Genomic DNA, 24,242 nt, shown 5'->3' on the forward strand with positions numbered 1-24,242 from the left:
ACCTTTTAAAGTGGTTGAAAGAGTTTTAGGTATCTGGGGATTCAAGTGGCCAAGGATTGGGGGCAGCTTCACAAGTTCAATTTGGGCAAAGCAGTGGATCAAATGAGAAGGTATTTTTGTAGATGGGGCGTGCTCCCACTGACTCTGGTGGGGAGAGTTCAGACGGTGAAGACTGTCCTTCCGAGACTGCTTTTCTTTTTTCAGTGTCTCCCGATTTTTGTCCCAAAGGCTTTTTTCATAAGTATGAATGTGGCAATATCGAGGTTTATATGGGCGGGTAAAACCCCGCGAGTAAAGAGGGCACTCCTGGAACGGGCCCGCGGGTAAGCGGGATTGGCTCTCCCGAGCTTTATTAACTATTACTGGGTTGCCAACATATCCATGGTCAGTAAGTGGGTAGTGGAGAGCGGTCGGTCTGGGAGCAGATGGAGGCAGCATCCTGCAAAGGTACGAGTCTGGAGGCTTTACTGACGGCGCCCCTGCTGTTCGCGCTGGCTCGGTACTCCACAAGTCCTGTGGTGGTGGCAGCCCTAAGGGTGTTGGGGCAACGGAGGCAGCATATGAGACTGGAGGGGGCGTCAGTGTAATCACCGATCTGTGACAATCACCTGTTTGTCCCGGGGAGGCGGGATGGGGGCTTTAAGGTATGCCAGCGGGCAGGGATTGAGAGGTTTGGGGATCTATTCATCCAGGAGGGCATCCCAACCTTGGAGACATTAGAGGAGGAGTTTGACTTGCTGGGAGGGAATGGGCTTCGGTATCTTTAAGTGGGGGACTTTGTACGGTGACAGGTCCCAAGCTTTCCTCGCCTCCCCCTGAGGGGACTACAGGATAAAGTGCTGTCAAAAACAGCGGTTGGAGGTAGGAAGGTTTCGGACATTACAGGGAATTGTTAGAGTGGGATGGGGCCCTATCAGAGAGGTGAAGAGGAAGTGGGAAGAGGAGTTGGGAGGGGAGCTGGAAAATGAGCTGTGGGGAAAAAGCCTTGAAAAGGGTCAATGCATCCTCTTCCTGTGCTGGACTCAGCTTGATTCAGTTCAAGGTAGTCCACAGGGCCCACATAACGGTAGCCCGGATGAGTAGGTTCTTCGAGGAGGTGGAGGACAGATGTGGGTGGTGTGGGGGTAGCCCGGCCAACCATGTTCATATGTTTTGGGCATGTCCGAAACTGAGGGAATTCTGGCAGGGATTTGCAGATGTTATGTCGGAAGTCCTGGAAGGTAGGGTAACTCAGAGTCCAGAATTAGCAATATTTGGGGTGTTGGAAGATCCGGGAGAAAAGGGGGGGAGGGAGGCCGATATTCTGGCCTTCTCCTCCCTGGTGGCCCGGAGACGGATCTTGCTGAGATGGAGGGACTCGGAGCCCCAGAAATCAGGAGTGTGGGGCAGCGATACGGTAGAGTTTCTCAGTCTGGAGAAAATCAAGTTTGCGCTAAGAGGATCAATACTGGGATTCGGCCGGAGTTGGCAGCCGTTCATCGATTTCTTTAACAAAAACTGAACGTCAGCAGTAAGGGGGGGGACGCAGAAAATGGTAATGTTAAATAAGGACAGGGAATTTAGTATACGGGTAATTGGGGATAGGGCGGGAGACGTGGTTTATTGTGTTTTGTTATTTTAGGGGGCATTTTGTGCGTCGGCCCGCACGGTTGTTTTAGAAATGTCAACATGTTAAATTGTGAAAATTACAAATGCTTCAATAAAATATTTTTTAAAACGTGTTTAGGACCTGAGATGGTGAGCACTGAGGAGGTAAAGGGGCAGGTGTCACATCTTCTGCGATTGTATGGGAAGGTGCTGGGAAGAGGGTGATGTGTTTGGGGTGATGCAGGCATGGATCAGGGTACCGCGGAGGGAACAGAACCTGTTATATTACGATTTGATAACATAGATATATATATAATTCTTTTTGTCCAGCTGAGTTGTTGAAATATATACGTAGTCTTCCAGGAGATAATAAAATAATTTAATGAGTAATATGAAATAACTTAGTGAGTGCTTTTTATTTCAATACTGAACTAGTAAGCAAACAAATAATTATAGATTAAACTATTAAATAAGATAATGCCATATATTAAGATTTGTTAATTTCCTCTCTCTAGCTGTGTCCCTTCTGTACTCTCCACACTCCTAACACACTCTCCTCTAGGAAAGAGCGGGAAAACGTTTTAATAGGTCTTGGTAATGTGGCATCTAGTGATCATTTGCCTGTACTTGCTTAACATTACTTGATCATGTATTACTACATACAGAGATCACTGCAGTCTCTGTGGAAGGCTGACAGGGGAGTGAGGGGAAGATGTGTTTGGTGGTGGAATCATGCTGGAGTTGGCAGAACTTGCGGAGGATGATTCTTTAAATGTGGAGGCTGGTGGGTGAAAAGTGAGGACAAGAAGGACCCTAACCTGGTTCTGGGAGGGAGGAGAGGGAATGAGGGCAGACGTGCAGGAGATGGGATCGCTCAAGGGCATTTTGATAGGGTGAGATGAAGTAAGTGGGAGGAGGTTTGGGCCAACACTGTTATGTTGGGCTAACTCTGCTGCAATGTCTATGTGGTACTGTTTTATATGGAATATATATATATATATCGCTGCAAGTTTTTATTCCTTCCCTGCCCTTTCTATTCTTTCAGCCGCACTTAAGCTGATTGTGTCATGTGCCTGAAATTAGTCTAATTCTTTCAGAGTCTGAAATGGGGTGGAGTGACTATTCTTGACCTCAAGACAGCATTTAGCTGAATGCGGCATCAAGGAGCCTCACAAAAGTGGATTCAGTGGGAATCGATGCAAAAACTCTTCATTGGTTGCAGTCCTACTTGGCACAAAGGAAGATGGTTGTGGTTGTTGGAGGTCAATCACCTCCAGGATATCACTGCAGGTGTTCCTCACGGTGTTGTCCGGGGCCCAACTATCTTCAGTTGCTTCATCAATGACCTTTTCTCTATCATAAAGTCTGAAGTGCAGATGTTCGTAGATTTTAGACAATATTCAGCACGATTCACAACTTCTCAGATGCTGAAATAGTATGTCCATGTGCAGCAAGATCTGGACAATATTCAGGCTTTGGCTGCTAAGTGGAAAATAACTTCCATGTTACTCAAGTGCCAAACAATGATCACCACCAACAAGAGAGAATCTAACATTCGCTCCTTGACATTCAATGGTATTACCATCTCTGAATCCCCCACTACCAACATCGTGGAGGTTGCCATTGACCAGAAACTGAACTGGACCAGTCATATACAAGCGCAGATCAGTCGTTGGGAATCCTGTGGCAAATAACCCATTTCTGCCTCCCCAAAGTCTGTCCACCATCTACATGGAACAAGTCAGGAGTGTGATTGAATACTCTTGCCTTTTCTGGATGTGTGCAGCTCGAACACTCAAGAAGCTTGATGCCATCCAGGACAAAGCAGCCTATTTAATTGGTGCCCCATCCACCACTGATGCACAGTGGCAGCAGTGTGTACCATCTGCAAGATGCACTGCAGCAAATCTCCAAGGCTCCTTTGACAGCACCTTCCAAATCCACGGCCTGAGAGATTGGATAGGTTGGGGTTATTTTCCTTGAAACAGAGAAGGTTGAAGGATGACTTAATTGAGGTGCACAAAATTATGAGGGGAAGTGATAGAGTGGACAGGATAAAATGTTTCTCTTGGTGGAGAATTCTAGAACCAGGGGACATAGATTCAAGATAAGTGGCAGAAGTTGTGGAGGGCATATGAGGAACAACGTTTTTACGCTGAGAGTAGTGGGAGTCCGGAATTTGGTGCCTGAGTTGGTGGTTGAGGCAGAGGCCACAACTCTTTTTTTTTTAAGTATCTGGATCTGCACCTTAAGTGCTGTAAGCTACAAGGTTATGGACCGGGGGCAGCACAGTAGCACTGTGGCTTCACCGCGCCAGGGTCCCAGGTTCGATTTCCCCGTTTGGTCACTGTCTGTGCGGAGTCTGCACGTTCTCCCCGTTTCTGCGTGGGTTTCCTCCGGGTCCTCCGGTTTCTTCCCACATTTCAAAGTCATACAGGTTAGGTGGTTTGGCCATGATAAATTGCCCTTAGTGTCCAAAAAGGTTAGGAGACGTTATTGGGTTATGGGGAGAGCGTTGAAGTGAGGTCTTAAGTGGGTGCAGACTCAATGGGCTGAATGGCCTCCTTCTGCACTGTATGTTCTATGAAATCTATGAAGGTGGGATTAGAAAGGGCATCAGGGTATCCTCGAGCTAGCATGGGCAAGATTGGCTGAATGGCCTATATCAGTGCTGTAACCTTTCTATGGTTCTATGTACCACCTAGAAGGACAAGGGCAACAGTTGCATTGAAAACCACCACCTACAAGTTCCCCTCCAAGCTACACACCACCCTGACTTGGAAACGTATCGCCCTTCCTTCATTCTGTGGGTAAAAAACCTAAAACTCTCTCTCTAACAGCACTGCGGGTTTACATATACCTTACAATGGTTGAAGAAGGCAGCTAACCACCATCTCCTAGAACAGGGGTGGGCAAACTACGGCCCGCGGGCCGCATGCGGCCCGCCAAAGGTATTTCTGCGGCCCACCAAGTCATTAAAAAAAAAAAAAAAATTTTTATTTTTAAAAAAAAATTTTTTTTTTTTTTAAATTTTTTTTTAAAGGTTAATGGGTGGGGGGGCTGTTGGGTTACTTACTGGTATAGGGTGGATACGTTGACTTGAGTAGGGTGATCATTGCTTGGCACAACGTCGAGGGCCGAAAGGCCTGTTCTGTGCTGTACTGTTCTATGTTCTATATGAGGCGCCCAGAATCATAACCGGGTGAAGTAATTATTTTACTTAATATACTATGCGGCCCTTTGTGAATTGTGAATTTCTGAATGCGGCCCTTGCACGCAAAAGTTTGCCCACCCCTGTCCTAGAACAATTAAGAATGGACTATAAATGTGTCTTTGCCATGGCTGACGAGGGAAGTGAGGGACAGCATAAAAGCAAAACAAAAGCATACAATGTGACGAGGATTAGTAGGAAACCAGAGGATTGGGAAGCCTTTAAAAGTAAGAAGAGGACAACTAAAAAAACAATGGGGGGGAGGGGAGAGAAGATGAAATATGAATGTAAGCTAGCTAGTAATGGAATAGAAGACTGCACAGTTTTTTTCGATGCATAAAAGGTAAGAGAGAAGCAAAAATAGACATTGGACCACTGGAAATTGAGGCTGGAGATTTAGTAATGGGGAACAAAGAAATGGCAGAAGAATTGCATCAGTCTACATGATGGAGACATCAGTGGCATACCAGAATTTCAAAAGTCAGGGGGCAGAGGTGAGTGTAGTGGCCATCACTAAGGAGAAGGTGTTGGGGAAACTGAAAGGTCTGACCGGACAGGAGGGGCTACATCCTAGGGTTCTGAAGGAGACGCTAAGGGGATGGTGGAGGCATTGGTGGTGATCTTTCAGGATTCACTGGAGGCAAGAAGGGTCCGAGAGGACCAGAAAATGGCTAATGTAACACCCCTGTTTAAGAAGGCAGGGAGGCAGAAGACGGGAAATAGTCCAGTTAGCCTGACGTCTGCTGTTGGTAAGATTTTAGAGTTCATTATTAAGACCAGAAGACGTAGGAGCAGAATTAGGCCACTCGGCCATCGAGTCTGCTCCGCCATTCATCATGGCTGAGATTTTTCTCATCCACATTCTCCTGCCTTTCTCCATAACCCCTGATCCCCTTATTAATCAAGAATCTATCTATCTCTGTCATAAAGACACTGTGATTTGGCCTCCAGAACCTTTTGCAGCAAAGAGTTCCACAGATTCACCACCCTCTGGCTGAAGAAATTCCTCCTCATCTCTGTTTTAAAGGATCGCCCCTTTAGCTGCGATTGTGTCCTCTGGTTCTAGCTTTTCCTACAAGTAGAAACATCCTCTCCACATTCACTCTATCTAGGCCTCACAATATCCTTGCAGTAAGTTTCAATAAGTTCCCCCCCTCATTCTTCTAACCTCCAACGAGTACAGACCCAGAATCCTCAACAGTTCCTCATATGACAAGCTCTTCATTCCAGGGGTCATTCTTGTGAACCTCCTCTGGACTCTTTCCAAGGCCAGCACATCCTTCCTTAGATACGGGGCCCAAAACCACTCACAATACTCCAAGAGGGGTCTGACCAGAGCCTTATACAGCCTCAGAAGTACATCCCTGCTCTTGTACTCTAGCCCTCTCAACATGAAGGAAGAGATTGTGGTGTATTTGAAAGTGCATGGTAATATGGAGCTGAATCAGCATGGCATCGTCAAAGGGAGATCATGACTGGCAAATCTGTTAGAATTCTTTGAGGAGGTAGTGAGAAAGTTAGACAAAGGCGAGCACCTTGACAAGGTGCTGTACAGGAGGCTGCTAAATAAGATAAGAGCCCATGATGTTAGGGGCAAGATACTGGCATGGATAGAGGATTGGCTGACTGACAAGGCAGAGAGTTGGGATGAAGGGCTCTTTTTCAGGATTGCAGCCGGTCACTAGTGGTGTTCCGCAGGGGTCAATGTTGGAACCATAACTATTCATGATACACATTAGCAATCTGGAAGAATGAACTGAAGGCATTGTTGCTATGTTTGTAGATGATACAAAGATATGTAGAGGGACAGGTACAGAAGGACTTGGACAGGCTGGGAGAGTGGGCAAAGAAGTGGCAGATGAAATACAATGTGGAAAACTGTGAGGTTATGCACATCAGTTAGAAGAATAGAGGCATAGACTATTTTCTAAACGGTGAAAGGCTTCGGAAAACTGAAGCAGAAAGAGACTTAGGAATCCTAGTTCAGTATACTCTTAAGGTTAACATGCAGGCTCAGTTGGCAGTTAGGAAGGCAAATGCAATGTTAGAGTTCATTTCAAGAGGGCTAGAAGACAAGAGCAGGGATGTACTGCTGAGGCTGTATAAGACTCTGGTCAGACCCCATTTGGAATATTGTGAGCAGTTTGTGCCCCATATCTAAGGAAAGATGTACAAGCCTTGGAGGTCCACAAGAATGATCCTGAGAATGAAGGGTTTGTCTTATGAGGAGTGGTTGAGGGCTCTCGGTCTGTACTCGATGGAGTTTGGAAGGATGAGGAGGGAATCTCATTGAAACGTACAGAATACTGCGAAGCCTAGATAGAGTGGACGAGAGAAGATGTTTCCACCAGTAAGAGAGACTAGAACCCGAGGGCACAGCCTCAGACTGAAGGAACGACCATTAAAACTGAGATGAGGAGGAATTTCTTCAGCCAGAGGGTGGTGATTCTGTGGAACCCAGTGCCGCAGAAGGCTGTGGAGGTCAAGTCACTGAGTGTCTTTAAGATAGAGACAGATAGTCTTGATTAATAGGGGAATTGGGGTTATGGGGAGAAGGCTGGAGAATGGGGATGAGGAACATATCAGCCATGATCGATTGGTGGAGCAGACTTGATGGACCGAATGGCCTAATTCTGCTCCTGTATCTTATGGTCTTCTGGACTAGCATTTAATTTAATTACTCCCCCCTCTTTATATACTTGTGGAAGCTCTTACTGTCTAATTTTATATTCCTTTCATACTTTATACATTCTAATTTCTCCCTTTTTTTCCATCATCTTTTGCTGATTTCTAAATGTTTTCCCAGTCTTCTGGTGTACAACTAATCTTTGCTGCATTGTATTAATTTTCTTTCAATTTGATACCATCCTTAACTTAGTTAACCACAGATTGTGTATCATTCTCGTAGGGTCTTTTGCAATGGAATTGTCTTGTTGAGAGATATGGGCCAGGATTCTCCGAGCCTCCACGCCACAATCGTACTCGGCACGGGGATGGAGAATGGGCGTCATTGAAAGAGGCTCCCACGGCGACTCTCCGCCGACAACTGGCCGAGTTCCTGGCGTCATGGTTCCACCCGGCAGGAGCCCTGGTGGGGGGGGCGGGGGATCAGGCACTGGGGGGGGCCTCCAGGACAGCTAGGCTCATGATCGGGGGCCACCGATCAGCGGACGCGCGCAATCTCGGGGGGCGGGCCTATATTGTCGGGGCTGGCCCCCAGTGTTGGTCCACCATGTTGCTCGGGGCCGCCGTTGCAGGCGGCGGCCACGCGGATGCCCTGACCCCCGGCCGGAAGTGCACGGCCCCATATCGGCAGCCGGAACTGCGAGGAGCACTCCGGGGCCCTGCCATCCCCCTGCAAAATGGAGCATAACTCTGGACTTTCTCCAGGAATGTCCAGAATGATTCGCGCCTGTTTTCTTGCGGGCGTGGGGACATAGCCCCATTATCAGAGAATTCCGCCCATGAAATATCTCGTGTGTCTATTGCTGATTGCACACTGTCTTATATTTTAATTTATTTTTCCAGGCTACTATAACCAACTCTATCTTCATACTTTTATAATTGGCATTACTTAAGTTTAAGACACAGGGCGAAATTCTCCGACCCCACGCAGGGTCGGAGGATCGCCCGGGGCCGCCGAAAATCCCGCCCCCGCCGTGGCAGAAATTCTCCGCCACCCAGGAATTGGCGGGGGCCGGAATCACCCCATGCTGATAGGCGAGCCCCCTGCGGCAATTCTCTGGCCCGCGATGGGCCGAGGTCCCGCCGCTGACAGGCCTTTCCCGCCGGCATGGTTTAAACCACCTCTGGTACCGGCGGGTGTGGTGGTGCAGGCGGACTCCGGGGTCCTGGGGGGGGGGGGGGCGCGGAGCGATCTGACCCCGGGGGTGCCCCCACGGTGGCCTGGCCCGCGATTGTGCCCACTGATCGGAGGGCGGGGCTGTGCCGTGGGGGCACGCTTTTTCTTCCGCCCCCGCCATGGCCTTCACCGGGAGCCCCCGCCCCGCCAGGTAGGAGAGAATCCCGGCCACTGTTGCTGATTGGTGGCATTTTGTTTCATTTTCTCCTTCATTTTTGCTCCATCTTTTATTCCAAAAATGTCTTTATTTCTCAATAATACATGGAATAATACAAAAGAAACCCAGGATACGTCCTATTGCCAGGAGTGAGTTGGACATTCTGAATTCTCCCTCTGTGTACCGGAACCGGCGCCATAGTGTGGCGACTAGGGGATTTTCACAGTAATTTCATTGCAGTGTTAATGTAAGCCTACTTGTGACAATAATAAAGATTATTATTAGTGTAACTTTGGTTATAGAAAACTATTTCTTACACTTGACCATATTAAGTGAAAATGAAAAGTATGAATGGCAAATTTATCACCTGACTTTGTGCTGATATAGCAACCCCCCCTCCACACACACACCGAGTGATTTATTGCTAAGAAGCGTTCTTCCCTTTGATCACATTCATTTATGCTAATTTGCTGAAACATACTATTGCCATTTTCCAATGATTTATTGTGTCATATGTCAGTGCAACAACGCTTCCCTGTGTCCTGCATATTTGTTGAATGGCTGTGTGCATATTAAACACTAAAAGGTGCTGTAAGGTTGGATGAGAGCTTTGGACGGGGAGAAGTAAAAGATTAATCAGTTTTGAAGATATACTTTGTGATGGGAACTCCGGGGCAGGTATTTACTGAAGGAGTCTGTTGTGCACTGCTACCACAGCATCTTTCCTTAGATCTGCTGCCATTGTTTCAGTCTGGTCCTCTTGGTACAGCACAGAGCAATCGTCCCATCTCCTGTCAGACATTCTTGAACAGCTCTTCTGGGAGCGACTGTCAACCAAACAATAAGTCGCATATCGCTCTTCTAACATAGTACGGCAATACTTTTTTCATTGCTCGCTTAAGCATCTAAATAGCACACATACACTTACACAAACCAGTAATTAGTGTGAAACTTTTAATCATTCATGTGAAATGGAAATCTGTTCCAGGTGGTTTGTTGATTTTCGAGTTCAAAATGTTTCTTCAGTTTCCTGTTGTCTCTATATTTATTTGGACGCCATCAGGGGAAACCTACAAGGATTCTGCTGCATCACTGATTTTGCAAACTGATAAGTTTGCTTTTCCAGGATCACCACAATCATGACATTACCAAGCTTTGCAGATGCAGGTTTTTGATGTAAAAGACAAAGAAATGAGCTCAAGTAAATGAAATGCATTGACCATTTATTGCAATGCAAATTACCTTAGTCCTCTGTGTTTTTCCATCCCTGTTTGCAATATTTGTGCAGGTAATACCTTCCTCATTTGCGCTTTTTTCATGCTGAGAAATGGATGTTTGCCGTCCACTTATTTCTCGGAGAGTGATTGTTAATAGGATTTGCATAGTTTTGCAATAAAAATTCTCCCCTGCATTGTAGATTCGTCCCAGTGAGTCATAGCGGTCTCTGTCAATCACATTAATATTGTAAAACACAGCAAGAAACAGCAGCCATTATTTTTAATTTCTGCGTAAAAATCTATTTCCGTACCTTAGCAATGTGTTTTTGTATTCTCCTAAATCTGCGTATTGCGCTTTGAGTAATATGTAGAATTAGCCCTTTTAGAACCTGCAACAGCACCAGTCATCCCAGTGTGTTACTACCTCTTGCAGTAACCCAATACATGGGAATGTATTTGCCTGGAATAGATAATGAGTTCTGACCCCCAGACAATTCATTGAACAACCATAGGGAACAGCCGGGCAGATGGTTTACTGCACACATTCCAAAACTGCGTGCAAGTACTGCATTTGAAATCCTTGGTGTTTCCAATTTGTGTAGGTGTTAAAGTAATATCGTTGACATCAAATTTCCTTCATATAAAATAGTCCCAACAATTAGACCCTAAGATTTTCAAGCAGTCCAACTGGGCATCAGGGCTGTTATGCCAACAGTTCCTTGCTTCAGAATAAGCACAGGTGCTTTGATGTGACGTATGATGCAGATTGATAGGTCAGGTATCTTGTGTGAAGATCAAGCATTATTTGTACATGCAATATTTAAAATATGTAAGATTTTGCATAGAATTTACAGTGCAGAAGGAGGCCATTCGGCCCATCGAGTCTGCACTGGCTCCTGGAAAGAGCACCCTACCCAAGGTTAACACCTCCACCCTATCCCCATAGCCCAGTAACCCCACCCAACACTAAGGGCAATTTTGGACACTAAGGGCAATTTATCATGGCCAATCCACCTAACCTGCACATCTTTGGACTGTGGGAGGAAACCGGAGCACCCGGAGAAAACCCACGCACACACGGGGAGTGACCCAAGCCGGAATCGAACCTGGGACCCTGGAGCTGTGAAACCATTGTGCTATCCACAATGCTACCATGCTGCCCCCTGATTGGTGACAGCTTAGCATTGATATATCGTAAGGGGCGTAGGGGCTGGTTTAATCGCTGGCTTTTAAAGCAGGCCAGCAGCACGGTTTGATTCCCGTACCAGCCTCCCCGGACAGGCGCCGGAATGTGGTGACTAGGGGCTTTTCACAGTAACTTCATTGAAGCCTACTCGTGACAATAAGCGATTTTCATTTTTTTCATTTAATTGTACTACAGACATTCTCATGAATGATGGAATTACATTTCAGTGTTTCACTCATTGCCCATGGCATTGGTAAAATTAGAAACATTTATATTTTTACATTTTAATGCAGTTCAGAATTACTGGTCGTAGTCTTAAAGTGCACCTCACCTCTCCCCAAGGTATCCTGGGACCATAGCAAAGGGGTGCCCTACCTTTCCAAAAGGGTACCCTAACTGTTCAAAGGACTTTGTAAAGTTTGCTCCCAGCAAGTCTAATCTGTACATGTCAGGTTTCCCAGTCCTGGCTGACGAAAATCAGACATGACTGGAGACGGCTGCTGTTTTATTTGGGCAGCTGCCTCTGTGAAACACACACATGCGAATCTCAACCTCACCCCATTCCCACCTGGATGCAAATGGTAGGTGTCCTGTTCAGAGGCGGGAGTTCGGCATTCTGGCCTCCTCCGCCATTTTCACAATGTCATGAAAATTCAGGCCTACGGTTGCATGACACATTTATCTATCTACATGGTGCCTATAATCAGCTATACAGGGCCTGGGTGAGACCAGAGCTGGAGGATTGTGTGCAGTTTTGGTCTGCCTACCTAAGAAAGGCTATACCTGCCATGGAGGGAGTGCCGTGGTGGTTCACAGGCTGATAACCAGGATTGGCAGGACTGTGCTATGAGGGGAGGTTGGTTCAACTGGGCCTGATTGCACTAGAATTTAGAAAGATGAGAGGAGACCTGATTGAAACATAACCAATTCGAACAGGGCAAGACAGGCTAGATGCAGGGAGGATATTTTCCCTGGTTGAGGGGCTCTAGAACCAGGGAACACCGTCTCTTGAGTGCGGGGTAGATAGTTTAGGACTGAGATTAGGAATGATTTCTTCACTCAAAAGGGTACTGAACATGTGGAATTCTCTACCTCAGAAGCTCTGGAGGTCAAGTCACTGAATTTATTCAAGAAAGGGATAGATAATCTTATAGATTTTAATGGCATCAAGGGGTATGGGGCGAAAGCGGAATATGGCATTGAGATCGAGAATCAGCCATGACCATACTGAATGGCAGAGCAGGCTTGAAGGGCCGATTGGCCTACTCCTGGCTCTAGTTTATCTGGCTTGAATTATAATGCCCTGAGTAGTATGTTGATAACTACGGCAATAAGTGTAATTCAATTAGTCAATTAATTTATTTTGCAAGGAGTTTGCCGAATGCATTTCGTGCTCTGCAAAGTGGGAATAAATTATTTTAATACCTTGATTTTCTTGAAGCTTGTTAATTTTGAAATACACTCTTTCATTCTATGCTCATAATTTAACAAAAACATCTTTGCTCGTTAATGTAATAAACCGTTCCAAGGAGCTTCATGGGATTATTGTGAAGTCAAATTTGACATTGAGTCAGAAAATGATACTAAAACAGTTGGCCAAAAGCTCCAAGTCTTAAGGAAGGGCAGGGTGGTGGAGGGGTTTAGTTAGGGAATTCTAGAGCCTCCCTCCGAGGCATCTAAAGGCATGGCCACTAACCGAGGAGCAATTTAAAGTTAGAGCCTTCAGGACACCAGAATTAGAGAAGTGCAAACATTTTAGAGGGCAATAGGACGGAAGGTGTCTTGCCCTCATCCTTTTCTCAAAAGAAAACCATTTCATGCCATAGTTTAATTATCACAGCTTAGAGCTCCAACTATCAAAATTATTTTTGCCACTGTTTTGTGTATCTTCCTCCAACTCCCAATGTCCTTTTGAAGCTGGGCTGTCCACATCAATATTCAATGTTAAAACCAACTGATCTTTGATATCTGATCAGTGCTAGTTCCTAGTACGCAAACTTGCATCTAATGTCATAGATCCGTTGCATTGATTGATTAATTTATTCAGCCTCTTGTCTGCTGGAATTGCATAACTTTGAGAATTGAAAGATGCAATGAAATGAAAGGCAGCACAGTAGCACAGTAGTTATCACAGTTGCTTCACAGCTCCAGGGTCCTAGGTTCGATTCCTGGCTTGGGTTACTGTCTGCACAGACTCTGCACGTTCTCCCCGTGTCTGCGTGAGTTTCCTCCGGGTGCTCCAGTTTCCTCCCACAGTCCAAAGATGTGCAGGTTAGGTGGATTGGCCATGATAACTTGTACTTCGTGTCAAAAAAGGTTTGGTGGGGTTACTGGTTTATGGGGATAGGTTGGAGGTGTGAGCTTAAGTAGGGTGCTCTTTGCAAGGGCCGGTGTAGACTCGATGGGCCGAATGGGCACCTTCTGCACTGTAAATTCCGTGAACACCCTTTCCACTGATCCAAAGTAGGGTGCTATGGAATGAGTGTGATGCGATGAATGGTCGTCTACCATGTCTGGAATTGTGTGTTCTTATTCATTATTTCTTCTAACATTTTCAGTAAGGTCCCACAAAATATGTAAAATATATGAGAAGAACCAAACAAAGTAATTGTTTACAGAAGGAGAGGATTAACTTTTTAATCAATTATGCATCAACCGCTACTTGTTAAAGTTGGATTAAAGCTACATAAATAGAAGTATTCAATATCATAAAGCAGAGACGTTATAAATTTGCCCTGGTGACTTTTGATTAAAATTGAATATTTGAGGAATTAGGCTAGTTGGAAAGTTTCCAATTTTTAAAAAAGAAATTTAGATCATTTTTTTCCAATTAAGGGGCAATTTAGCGTGGCCAATCCACCTAGCCTGCACATCTTTGGGTTGTGGGGGCGAAACCCAGGCAAACACGGGGAGAATGTGCAAAAGCCACACGGACAGTGGCCCAGGGCCGGGATTGAACCTGGGACCTCGGTGCCGTGAGACAGCAGTGCTAACCACTGCGCCACCGTGCTGCCCTGAAGTTTCCAATTTAACCAAAGCCTCCCACCCTCCACTTAAGGTGCCAACGAAAATGTTGAAGAAATTCTTGTTGATGTATCAGCAAGTGCATACTATGGCAATTACATTGTTAAGCTAATTGGCTTGTTAAAGACAGGAGATTGGCTCAACCTCCAAAAGAGTATGAATGGGACACAGCTGGATGTAGGGAAATTGTTTGGAGGGCTGGATTGTCTGTTTCAGCGGCTAAGTGCCGGCTCAAACAAGAGAATTCACGGATGCTTTGCAATGCCAAAATTGATGCCAAACCCTCACCGATTCTGGGACCGGTGAGGGGCTAGCAGTGGCGCTGGGTAGACCTCCTGGCTGCCGCGCTGAAAATGGCCGGAGAATGGCCTGATCTCTGGCCGGGCATGCGCACGGCGATGACCTGCAGCAGTCGCGCCATACAACATGGCACCCACCATGCCCAGACCTGCCCCGTCAAATGGGACCTCACTGGCCACCTCCCACCAGTCCGCCCAGCCTTCGCGGAAGCTCCCCGGCCAGCAGCACGGATCCCAGCTGAGTGTGGCGGCACTAGACACAGTCCGCAGCTGGTACGCCGGGTTCCTGACCGCTCAGACTACCCGTCAACCGGTGGAGCATTGCGGGAGGGCCTGCCGATGATGGGTCAATGGTGTTGCAAGCGCGTGAAGCGATTACACCATTTTGGAGGGGGTGAAGACTCGAAAACAGGCATCATCTGGCGCCACCCCCAATTTGGGCGTTGGAATGGATTCTCCACCCGATCGGCGATTGCAATATCAGCGTGGGCAACGGAGAAACCCGCCCGGAGTTTGTGAGTTGGATGCAGAATAAACTTGCTGACAGTAAAAGATAAGCTGCTGTACTATTCCTCCATACCCTTAACAGTTACTATAAAAAATTCTGAGTCATGGTACAGCATTAGGGAATAACAGCATGCTTATATTGCAATCTGGTAGACGGTGGTTTTAGACTGGCGCTTTCCTAGCCAGTGAATTGGTGATTTTAACTATGCCATCATGGCGACGTACTCAGTTAAGGTCATCTTCTTTCTTACAGGGAAGAAAGGGCAATTTGTGGAGTGAAAGCAGGTCACCAGTGCCACTCCCACACAGGTATCAGTTAGCGGCAAAGCTTGGGAGCAGTTACTGTACCTACTTCTTGGCACAAAGAAATCCAGGAAATAAAGAGCACACAAATGTCTTATATTTTTCGGAGTTTTATTTTTAAAGGACATTTTTCAATAGGTTTCCAGCGATCCAACAAAAGATGTTACATGCCTTGAAACTTTGAATTATTGTTTAATTCGTACACACACCCCCCCCCCCCCCCCCCCCCCCCCAAAATTGTAGCTAAAATTCATCTTTAAAACCCGAACTGTGGGCGGCATGTGGCGCAGTGGTTACCACTGGGATTACGCCGCTGAGGACCTGGGTTCGAATCCCGGCCTTGGGTCTCTGCCCGTGTGGAGTTTGCACATTCTCCCCGTGTCTGCGTGGGTTTCACCCCCACAACCCAAAGATGTGCGCAGGTTAGGTGGATTGCCCATGCTAAATTGCCCCTTAATTGGTGCATATTTCTGGATTAGCTGTTTCTCCAAATTGTTCTTTGATTTATCTTGCTAAAATTTTACAGTGTCAGTTCTGTACAATACTTTGTGTGTTAATGGTAAGATTGTCATTAACCTTGGTTGAGGTTTGTGTATTTTGACATTGTTTGTCCCGCCCCCCCCCCCTTCTTTTGTCCCTTGTTTAATAATTTCATAATTCCTGCCTATTTTTGTGTGGTTTTGCTTACCTTTCTCCTCTCCTCACCCTGCAATTCCTGCTGCTATAGCCTCACAGGCTGAGCAGCTCAGGGATTTTCCTGTTCTCGTTTTACCCATCAGCCAACTTCCAATAGCAGGCCAGACTAGAGGGCCAGCTTCCAATAGCAGGCCAGACTAGAGCGGCAGCTTCCAATAGCAGGCCAAACTAGAGGGCCAGCTTCCAATAGCAGGCCAGACTAGAGCGGCAGCTTCCAATAGCAGGCCAGACTAGAGCGGCAGCTTCCAATAGCAGGCCAGACTAGAGGGCCAGCTTCCAATAGCAGGCTAGACTAGAGGGCCAGCTTCCAATAGCAGGCTAGACTAGAGGGCCAGCTTCCAATAGCAGGCCAGACTAGAGCGGCAGCTTCCAATAGCAGGCCAGACTAGAGGGCCAGCTTCCAATAGCAGGCCAGACTAGAGGGCCAGCTTCCAATAGCAGGCTAGACTAGAGGGCCAGCTTCCAATAGCAGGCCAGACTAGAGGGCCAGCTTCCAATAGCAGGCCAGACTAGAGGGCCAGCTTCCAATAGCAGGCCAGACTAGAGTGGCAGCTTCCAATAGCAGGCCAGACTAGAGGGCCAGCTTCCAATAGCAGGCCAGACTAGAGTGGCAGCTTCCAATAGCAGGCCAGACTAGAGTGGCAGCTTCCAATAGCAGGCCACACTAGAGCGGCAGCTTCCAATAGCAGGCCACACTAGAGGGCCAGCTTCCAATAGCAGGCCAGACTAGAGGGCCAGCTTCCAATAGCAGGCCAGACTAGAGCGGCAGCTTCCAATAGCAGGCCAGACTAGAGGGCCAGCTTCCAATAGCAGGCCAGACTAGAGGGCCAGCTTCCAATAGCAGGCCACACTAGAGCGGCAGCTTCCAATAGCAGGCCACACTAGAGGGCCAGCTTCCAATAGCAGGCCAGACTAGAGGGCCAGCTTCCAATAGCAGACCAGACAAGAGCGGAGTCTGGAGATCTGGCATGTTAGGTTGGTGTTTTTTTTAATATCTCCCTTTCCCAGTTCATTGCACAGCAGGATTTCATTGACGAGGATATTTGCAAAGATGTCATTTTGATTTTGAATATTTCATTTTAATGCTATTTTTAAAATAAATTTAGTGTGCCCAATTATTTTTTTCCAATTAAAGGGCAATTTAGCAACATGCGCCAGTCCACCTATCCTGCACATCTTTGGGTTGTGGGGGCAAAAGCCACGCAGACACGGGGAGAATGGGCAAACTTCATACAGACAGTGACCCAGAGCTGGGATCAAACCTGGGACCCTGGCGCTGTCAGGTAGCAGTGCTAACCACTGTGCCACCGTACTGCCCTACATTTTAATACTTTTAATTCAGCATAAAAATGCTGAGGTAGAAAACTGACCGGTTAAACCATACTAAGTTTTTTTTTTTGGTTACTGTTGGGATGTACAACATCTTGTGTTCATATGATTTTTTTTTTGTTTGTTTTGTCCAGTTCATTTTCTTGGCGTCACAAATTCAGGTGACATTTGTGTGTGTGGGGGGTGGGGGGATTGAATGATCTCCCGCACGGCACTAGTCTGTTACATTGCTGAGTTTTTTCATAAATTAAACATGAGGAAAACCTCAATATTTCTGAATAAGATGGTAAATTCTGTGCGATATATTTCTGAGCCATGTTGGAGTCTCTATTGTTGTTTTGTTGCTGGGTGATGCAACAGTAAAAGTTTGGCTGACTTTCAGATAGATAAAGAGAGTTTGGAAGCAAAGTACTGTGGAGTACCCAATCAGTCAACAGAGAAGCTAAACTGAAACCTGAGCTCAATTATCAATGGATAGCCTGGTGTCACAATGTTCTGCCAAAAATCAAACAAAGACATCTTTTCATATGATGACATCCATCCGGAAAGAATTACATGCGACCCTAAATAAGACCTTACATGGGATTTTATTTTGGTGCTTGTTTTTTCCTTCAACATATTTGCTGTTATTTTGCCATATCCTTGCTCTTGAGCTAAGAGAAGTAGGGGCCAACAATCATCAATGTAGTTCAAGGCCCTTTCAGTAAGGCTCTCTGTGGGGAAGGACGTTGAGGTACAACTGAATGTGCAATCTCCAGCTGTTCCACTGGTCAATCATCATGTTGGAACCAACAATCACATTCACCACACATCACATCTCCAGTTGGAACCATGGCTCAAGCAGAAATTGCTACAAAGCAAAAGACTCGATGTGAATATCAGTCAAGATCATGATTTGAACCATGATTTCAAATGGTTTTTGGGACTGGTCCGGCTCCAATGGTTGATTTCCAACTTTTTGTGGGAAAAGTTGATTTCCAACTTTTTGGTCCCACTGACTAATTTAATGTGCCCAGTAAAATCTTATTTCTTTTAACAGGCCCATTTAAAAAATATTAATAATGGAACTTCTGAAATGGGTACCCTGCAGAAATCTACAGAAATATGGCACAGCAGTATGACTCAAACTTTTATCAAGCACCCTGAGATGCCTTGTTGCTGCTAGCTAATACATTATGAATTCTGAATTCAGGAGGTAAGTATAACTTGTAGTTCATGACTAAAAGTGCAAAACGAAAACCCATTGGGAAGATCACAACAGTACGGAAGTAACTGTTGGGAGTAAAATTTAAGATAATCTTTATTAGTGTCACAAGTAGGCTGTGAAAAACCCCTAGTTGACACACCCCGGTGCCTGTTCGGGTACACAGAGGGAGAATTCAGAATGTCCAATTCACCTAACAGCGCGTCTTTCGGGACTTGTGTGAGGAAACCGGAGCACTTGGAGGAAACCCATGTAGTCACAGAGAGAACATGCAGACTCCACACAGACATTGACCCAAGCCGGGAATCGAACCCAGGTCCCTGGCGCTGTGAAGCAACAGTGTTAACCACTGTGCTACTGTGCCACCCATATTTCAATATCAATATTTCAAGACCAAGATTTCAATATCACTGTTATACTGCTCTTTTGGGAGAAATTTCAGATCACTTGTTCTCATAATCTTGAGTTACATACACCAAGTGGTACATAAACTGCATTTTAACAGGAAATCAAACAAGGGGGTGAAGGCAGAGCTCTGTGTCGGTATTTGCTGATGCTTGTGTGGAGTGCTTTTTATCAAAGTACTGTAGGCAGCCTCTAGTCAGTGAGGTTTCTGATGACAGGAGAGGGATAAGAGGATGATCAGCCTTACTGGAACAGAAATTGAATGAATGTCCACATGCTGCCTGAGAGTAAGGTACAAAAGAGTAGGGTCAACCATCAAACAAAACTAGTAGCAATGAAGAGAAACTCTAACATTGCGTTGCAATAGTTTTCAAAGAACTTTGTTTGGGAGGGGGCAATTGTGCTGATTTAGCAGGGCACTGTATTTTCAGCTTTCACTCAGTCCTTTCTTAAATTGTTCCTAATTATGCGATGACCGGAGACTAACATTTTAAAATATCCTTGAATGTAAGGAAGTGGGTGGTGGCGTCGTGGTGGCGGCGGCCTTGAGAATCTGGGGTCAGTGGAGGAGGTACGTTGGCGCAGTGGGAGCATCGGTCTGGACCCCAATATGTGACAATCACTGGTTTGCCCCGGGGAGCTTGGATGGTGGGTTCCAAGTATGGCGAAGGGTGGGAATTGAGAGGATGGGGGACCTGTTTTTGGAGGTGAGCTTCCCTGGCTTGAGGGCGCTAGAGGAGAAGTTTCGGTTGGCAAGGGGGAATGAATTTAGATATTTACAGGTGCGGGACTTTCTGCGCAGGCAGGTATCATCCTTCCCACTCCTCCCACTAAGGGGGATCCAGGATAGGGTAGTGTCTGGGGGATGGGTGGGAGAGGGGAGCATCTCGGACATCTACAATAGAACTCATGGGGGCAGAGGAGATGCAGACCGAGGAGCTGAAGCATAAGTGGGAGGTGGAACTAGGTGATGAGATGGTGGATGGCTTATGGGTGGACACGTTGAGCAGAGTCAACACGACTGCAACATGCGCCAGGCTCAGCTTGATCCATTCAAGGTGGTCCAGCGGGCCCACATGATAGTGACCCGGATGAGTAGATCCTTTGGGGTGGAGGGCAGGTATGTAAAATGTGCAGGAGGACTAGCAAACCATGTCGACATGTTCTGGGTTTGTCCAAAACTTAGGGGATATTGGCAGGGGTTTGCGGACGTCATGTCCAGAGCATTGAAAACAAGGGTGGTGATGAATCCAGAGGTGGCGATTTTCGGGGTGTCGGAAGACCCGGGAATCCAGGAGGAGAAAGAGGCAGATGTTCTGGCCTTTGCTTCCCTGGTAACCCGGAGACGGATACTGCTGGCTTGGAGGGACTCAGCCCCCGAAGTTGGAGGCCTGGCTAACTGACATGGTGAGCTTTCTCGGCTTAGAGAAGATTAAGTTCGCCTTGAGAGGGTCACTGTTAGGGTTCGCCCGGAGGTGGCAACCATTCATCGACTTCTTCGCGGAGAATTAATTGTCAGCGGGGGGAAAGGTTAGGGTAATGTAAAATAGGGGGTCAATTAGGCAGGCTTTGGTGGGATGGGAGTCACTGATTGCACTATGTTTATAATTCTTTGTACATTGTTTTTATACTGTAAGAAGTGTTACAACACCAGGTTAAAGTCCAACAAGTTTGTTTCAAACACTAGCTTTCGGAGCATAGCTCCTTCCTCAGGTGAATGATTCACCTGAGGAAGGAGCAGTGCTCCGAAAGCTAGTGTTTGAAACAAACCTGTTGGACTTTAACCCGGTGTTGTAACACTTCTTACTGTGCTCACCCCAGTCCAACGCCGGCATCGCCACATCATGTTTTTATACTGTTGCTGTTTGTAAGGCCAAAAATACCTCACTAAAATTATTTATTTTTTAAAAATCCTTGAATGTTGTAACATTTATCCCGCGCAATGCGTGTGGAACGGCAAATTGTAGACGTTTTAACTAAAAGTCAAACATTTTTTTAAAGTCATACTATTGTTTCTGGAAACTGTCCCCCAAAATGAACATTTGTTCTTGCAAATGGCTTACACACATTCGTGCATTCACATTTGCACATCCATGGACATGCACACATGTACCTGAAGGGCTTGTACAGGTTTTTCCTCAGTTGATATTTCACCATGTTGATCACTTAAGTGTGTTTTTTGAATGAACTACAACTCGCGGAACAAAATTTCATTACAATCCTATCTAATTTAGACAGCATTATTGTAGCATACATTAAACAATTTATTGAAGGGTATTCACAGAATAATGCCCTTAAGACGTGGCCCTTCGGCCCATCGAGTCTGCACCGACACAGAAAAACCACCTGACCTGCCCACCTAATCCCATTTGCCAGAACTTGGCCCACAGCCTTGAATGTTATGACGTGCCAAGTGCTCATCCAGGTACTTGTTAAAGGATGTGTGGCAACCTGCCCCTACCACCCGCCCAGGCAGTGCATTCCAGACCATCACCACTCTCTGGGTAAAAAATGCTTTTCCTCAAATAGCCCCTAAACCTCCTGCTCCTCACCTTGAACTTGTGTCCCCTAGTAACTGACCCTAAGGGGAACAGCTGGTCCTTATCCACCCTGTCTGTACCCCTCATAATTTTGTACACCTCGATCATTTCGCCCCTCGGTCTTCTCTGCTCCAGCAAAAACAACCCCAGCCTATTCAACCACTCTTCATAACTAAAATGTTCCATCCCAGGCAACGTCTCGGTGAAATGCCTCTGCACCTGCTCCAGTGCAATCACATCCTTCCTATAATGTGGTGACCAGAACTCCACACAGTGCTCCAGCTGTGGCCTCAACAAAGTTCTAAACAGCTCCAAAATGACTTCCCTGCTTTTGTAATTTATGCCTCGATTGATAAAGGCAAGTGTATCCTTAAATGTAATTGAACCAAATAAAATGTTTGAAAATGGTTTTGAAACCTTAGAAAAAAACTGGGAAGTATTTTTGTTAATTCTGTAAAGCATATCAAAACACAGGCATATTTTAATGACAATTATTACTAAAGAACCCTTTGAAACAGGAACTTACTCCTATCATAAAGTGGACTTTAAGGTGGCGTAAAGAATAAGGAACACGTATCCTTTGTTATACCTTCCCCCATGTGGTTTTGCTACTATTATAAATTAAGCTTCAAATGACCTTTCATTCTTGCTATTGCATGTTTAATAGGTTTTCAAGGGAACATGCTGCTTGGCTGCTGTTTGTGGCAATATTGCTACATATTTATTTAGCTGTGTTAAAGTGTTTATTGTACAATTTTCTTGCATGCATTTGGTTAATTGCTTTTGTTAGAGTGCGGTTTTAGCCATGTTTGCAGAGTTTGTGTGACCATTTTTTTAGAAAATGTGAAAAAGAGCACTTTTCGATGCTGGTAAGTATTGACTGTAAATGAATAATGAATAGCATTTTGCTGGAAGATGCATTATGATGTTAAATATGTATTTAAATCTGTGAAACCAACTTAATGTAAGTTTTGCCATTGCGACTGTCATTTTAAATGAATTAATAGAGTCCCTTCATGGGTTAACGCTGATACACAGAAAGTTTCAGCTAATAATCTGAGACAAACTGGCTTAATTCTGAAGAAACACATTGCTGCTTTTCAATGCTTATTTCCTAACCACTTGATGCTGTTGATTGCAGGGAACATCAGGACCAGATCCCACAACTGTCTATGTGGATATGAGAGCACTAAGGCATGACAGGTAATTGAAACAGTCACAACTATATTGTTTTTTGAACTTTGAAGGGACAGTAACGTTTCTTTACCATGCTATACATGCAGCACCTCATCAGTCGGATTGTGAACTACTGTTCATAGAACATAGAGCATACAGTGCAAAAGGAGGCCATTTGGCCCATTTGAGTCTGCACTGACCCACTTAAGGCCTCACGTCCACCCTATCCCCGTAACCCAATAACCCCTCCTAACCTTTAGGACACTAAGGGCAATTTAGCATGGCCAATCCACCGAACCTGCACGTCTTTGGACTGTGGGATGGAAACCTGAGCACCCGGAGGAAACCCACGCAGACACGGGGAGAACATGCAGACTTCACACAGACAGTGACTCAGCAGGGAATTGAACCTGGGACCCTGGAGCTGTGAAGCCACAGTGCTAGCCACTGCCAGATCAGTTTGTTTCCAACACATTAGGGGAACAGGGTGGCCCGTCAATTCGGTATTTTCCAACCTAGTGGAACAATAAAGATGGGTCAATGTTACATGCAAGTTTATACCCATTCTTTTATACACATCTTGTATAGAAATTTTTTTAAGTAAATCAAACGTCCCGATAACATTTTCCTTTTAAAACATTCAATTTTCCTAACCCCCTTAACCTGTGAGGGGGGAGGGGGGGGGGGGGGGGGGGGTAAAAATAACATTGATTAACACCTGGGGGTTGGAGGTGGAAGAGAGATACGGAAATACCCTCATGTTTTGTTACATTCTGTAGCTTGGTTGATATTTGGAGATGGCCAGAATTCTACATAGTTGCCAGAGTCATTAAAATGGAATTGTCATTTTCAAATTTGTTCTCTGGATGTGGAGAGATTGATCATATTATATTTATTGTCCATTCCTAGTTGCTGATCACTGGTTAATTATCAGATTACCCACCAATATTCTCAAATAGATATGGTGAGGGCGTAGAACCTTGCTCTGATCTGATCTGTTGAGCATGTGAGTTTTTAACTCTGCTTGTAGCCTGTCGCTTATGTACGCAGTCCATTGCATACCAATGTAGTTAATTACCATGAATGACATCTACATTTTATTTTGCATCACTGTTGGATATAATTGCGCATTAGCACCATAAGAAATGGAGGTCATAATCCTACATGTATGTTTAAGTACATAGTTGGTGTTTTTCACCCCTAATATTGTTGAAAGGCCTTCAGTGTTGTGTCAGAATTATTGAATTTGGTTCTGAGCTGCTTTAACTGCAGTAACTTCTTTTGAATTAAATATCAAACACAGGCCTTAGTTGCCATTCTTGGGTGATTGTGAATGATTCCGCAGCACACACAGCTGGCCTTAGTTCTGTTGTCTCATCAAACCTGTGGACTCATCAAAATTTTTATTTATTAATGGAAATAAATAAATAAATTGCCTTTATTGTCACAAGTAGGCTTACGTTAGCACTGCAATGAAGTTACTGTGAAAAGCCCCTAGTCACCACATTCCGGAGCCTGTTCGGGTACACAGAGGGAGAA

General features: G+C 45.6%; 1 protein-coding gene across 9 annotated transcripts in view; it reads left to right on the forward strand.

Moving 5' to 3' along the window:
- LOC119966517 (disco-interacting protein 2 homolog C) overlaps positions 1-24,242 on the forward strand; it is a 687,551-nt gene that overhangs the window by 620,832 nt on the left and 42,477 nt on the right. For all 9 annotated transcript variants that reach the window (XM_038798337.1, XM_038798340.1, XM_038798339.1 and 6 more), the window contains one exon: positions 22,669-22,730. In XM_038798337.1, the coding sequence (XP_038654265.1) occupies positions 22,669-22,730 (62 nt within the window). The remainder of the gene's footprint in view (positions 1-22,668; positions 22,731-24,242) is intronic.

This window comes from Scyliorhinus canicula, chromosome 5, assembly GCF_902713615.1.
Source record: "Scyliorhinus canicula chromosome 5, sScyCan1.1, whole genome shotgun sequence".
Classification (NCBI taxonomy): domain Eukaryota; kingdom Metazoa; phylum Chordata; class Chondrichthyes; order Carcharhiniformes; family Scyliorhinidae; genus Scyliorhinus; species Scyliorhinus canicula.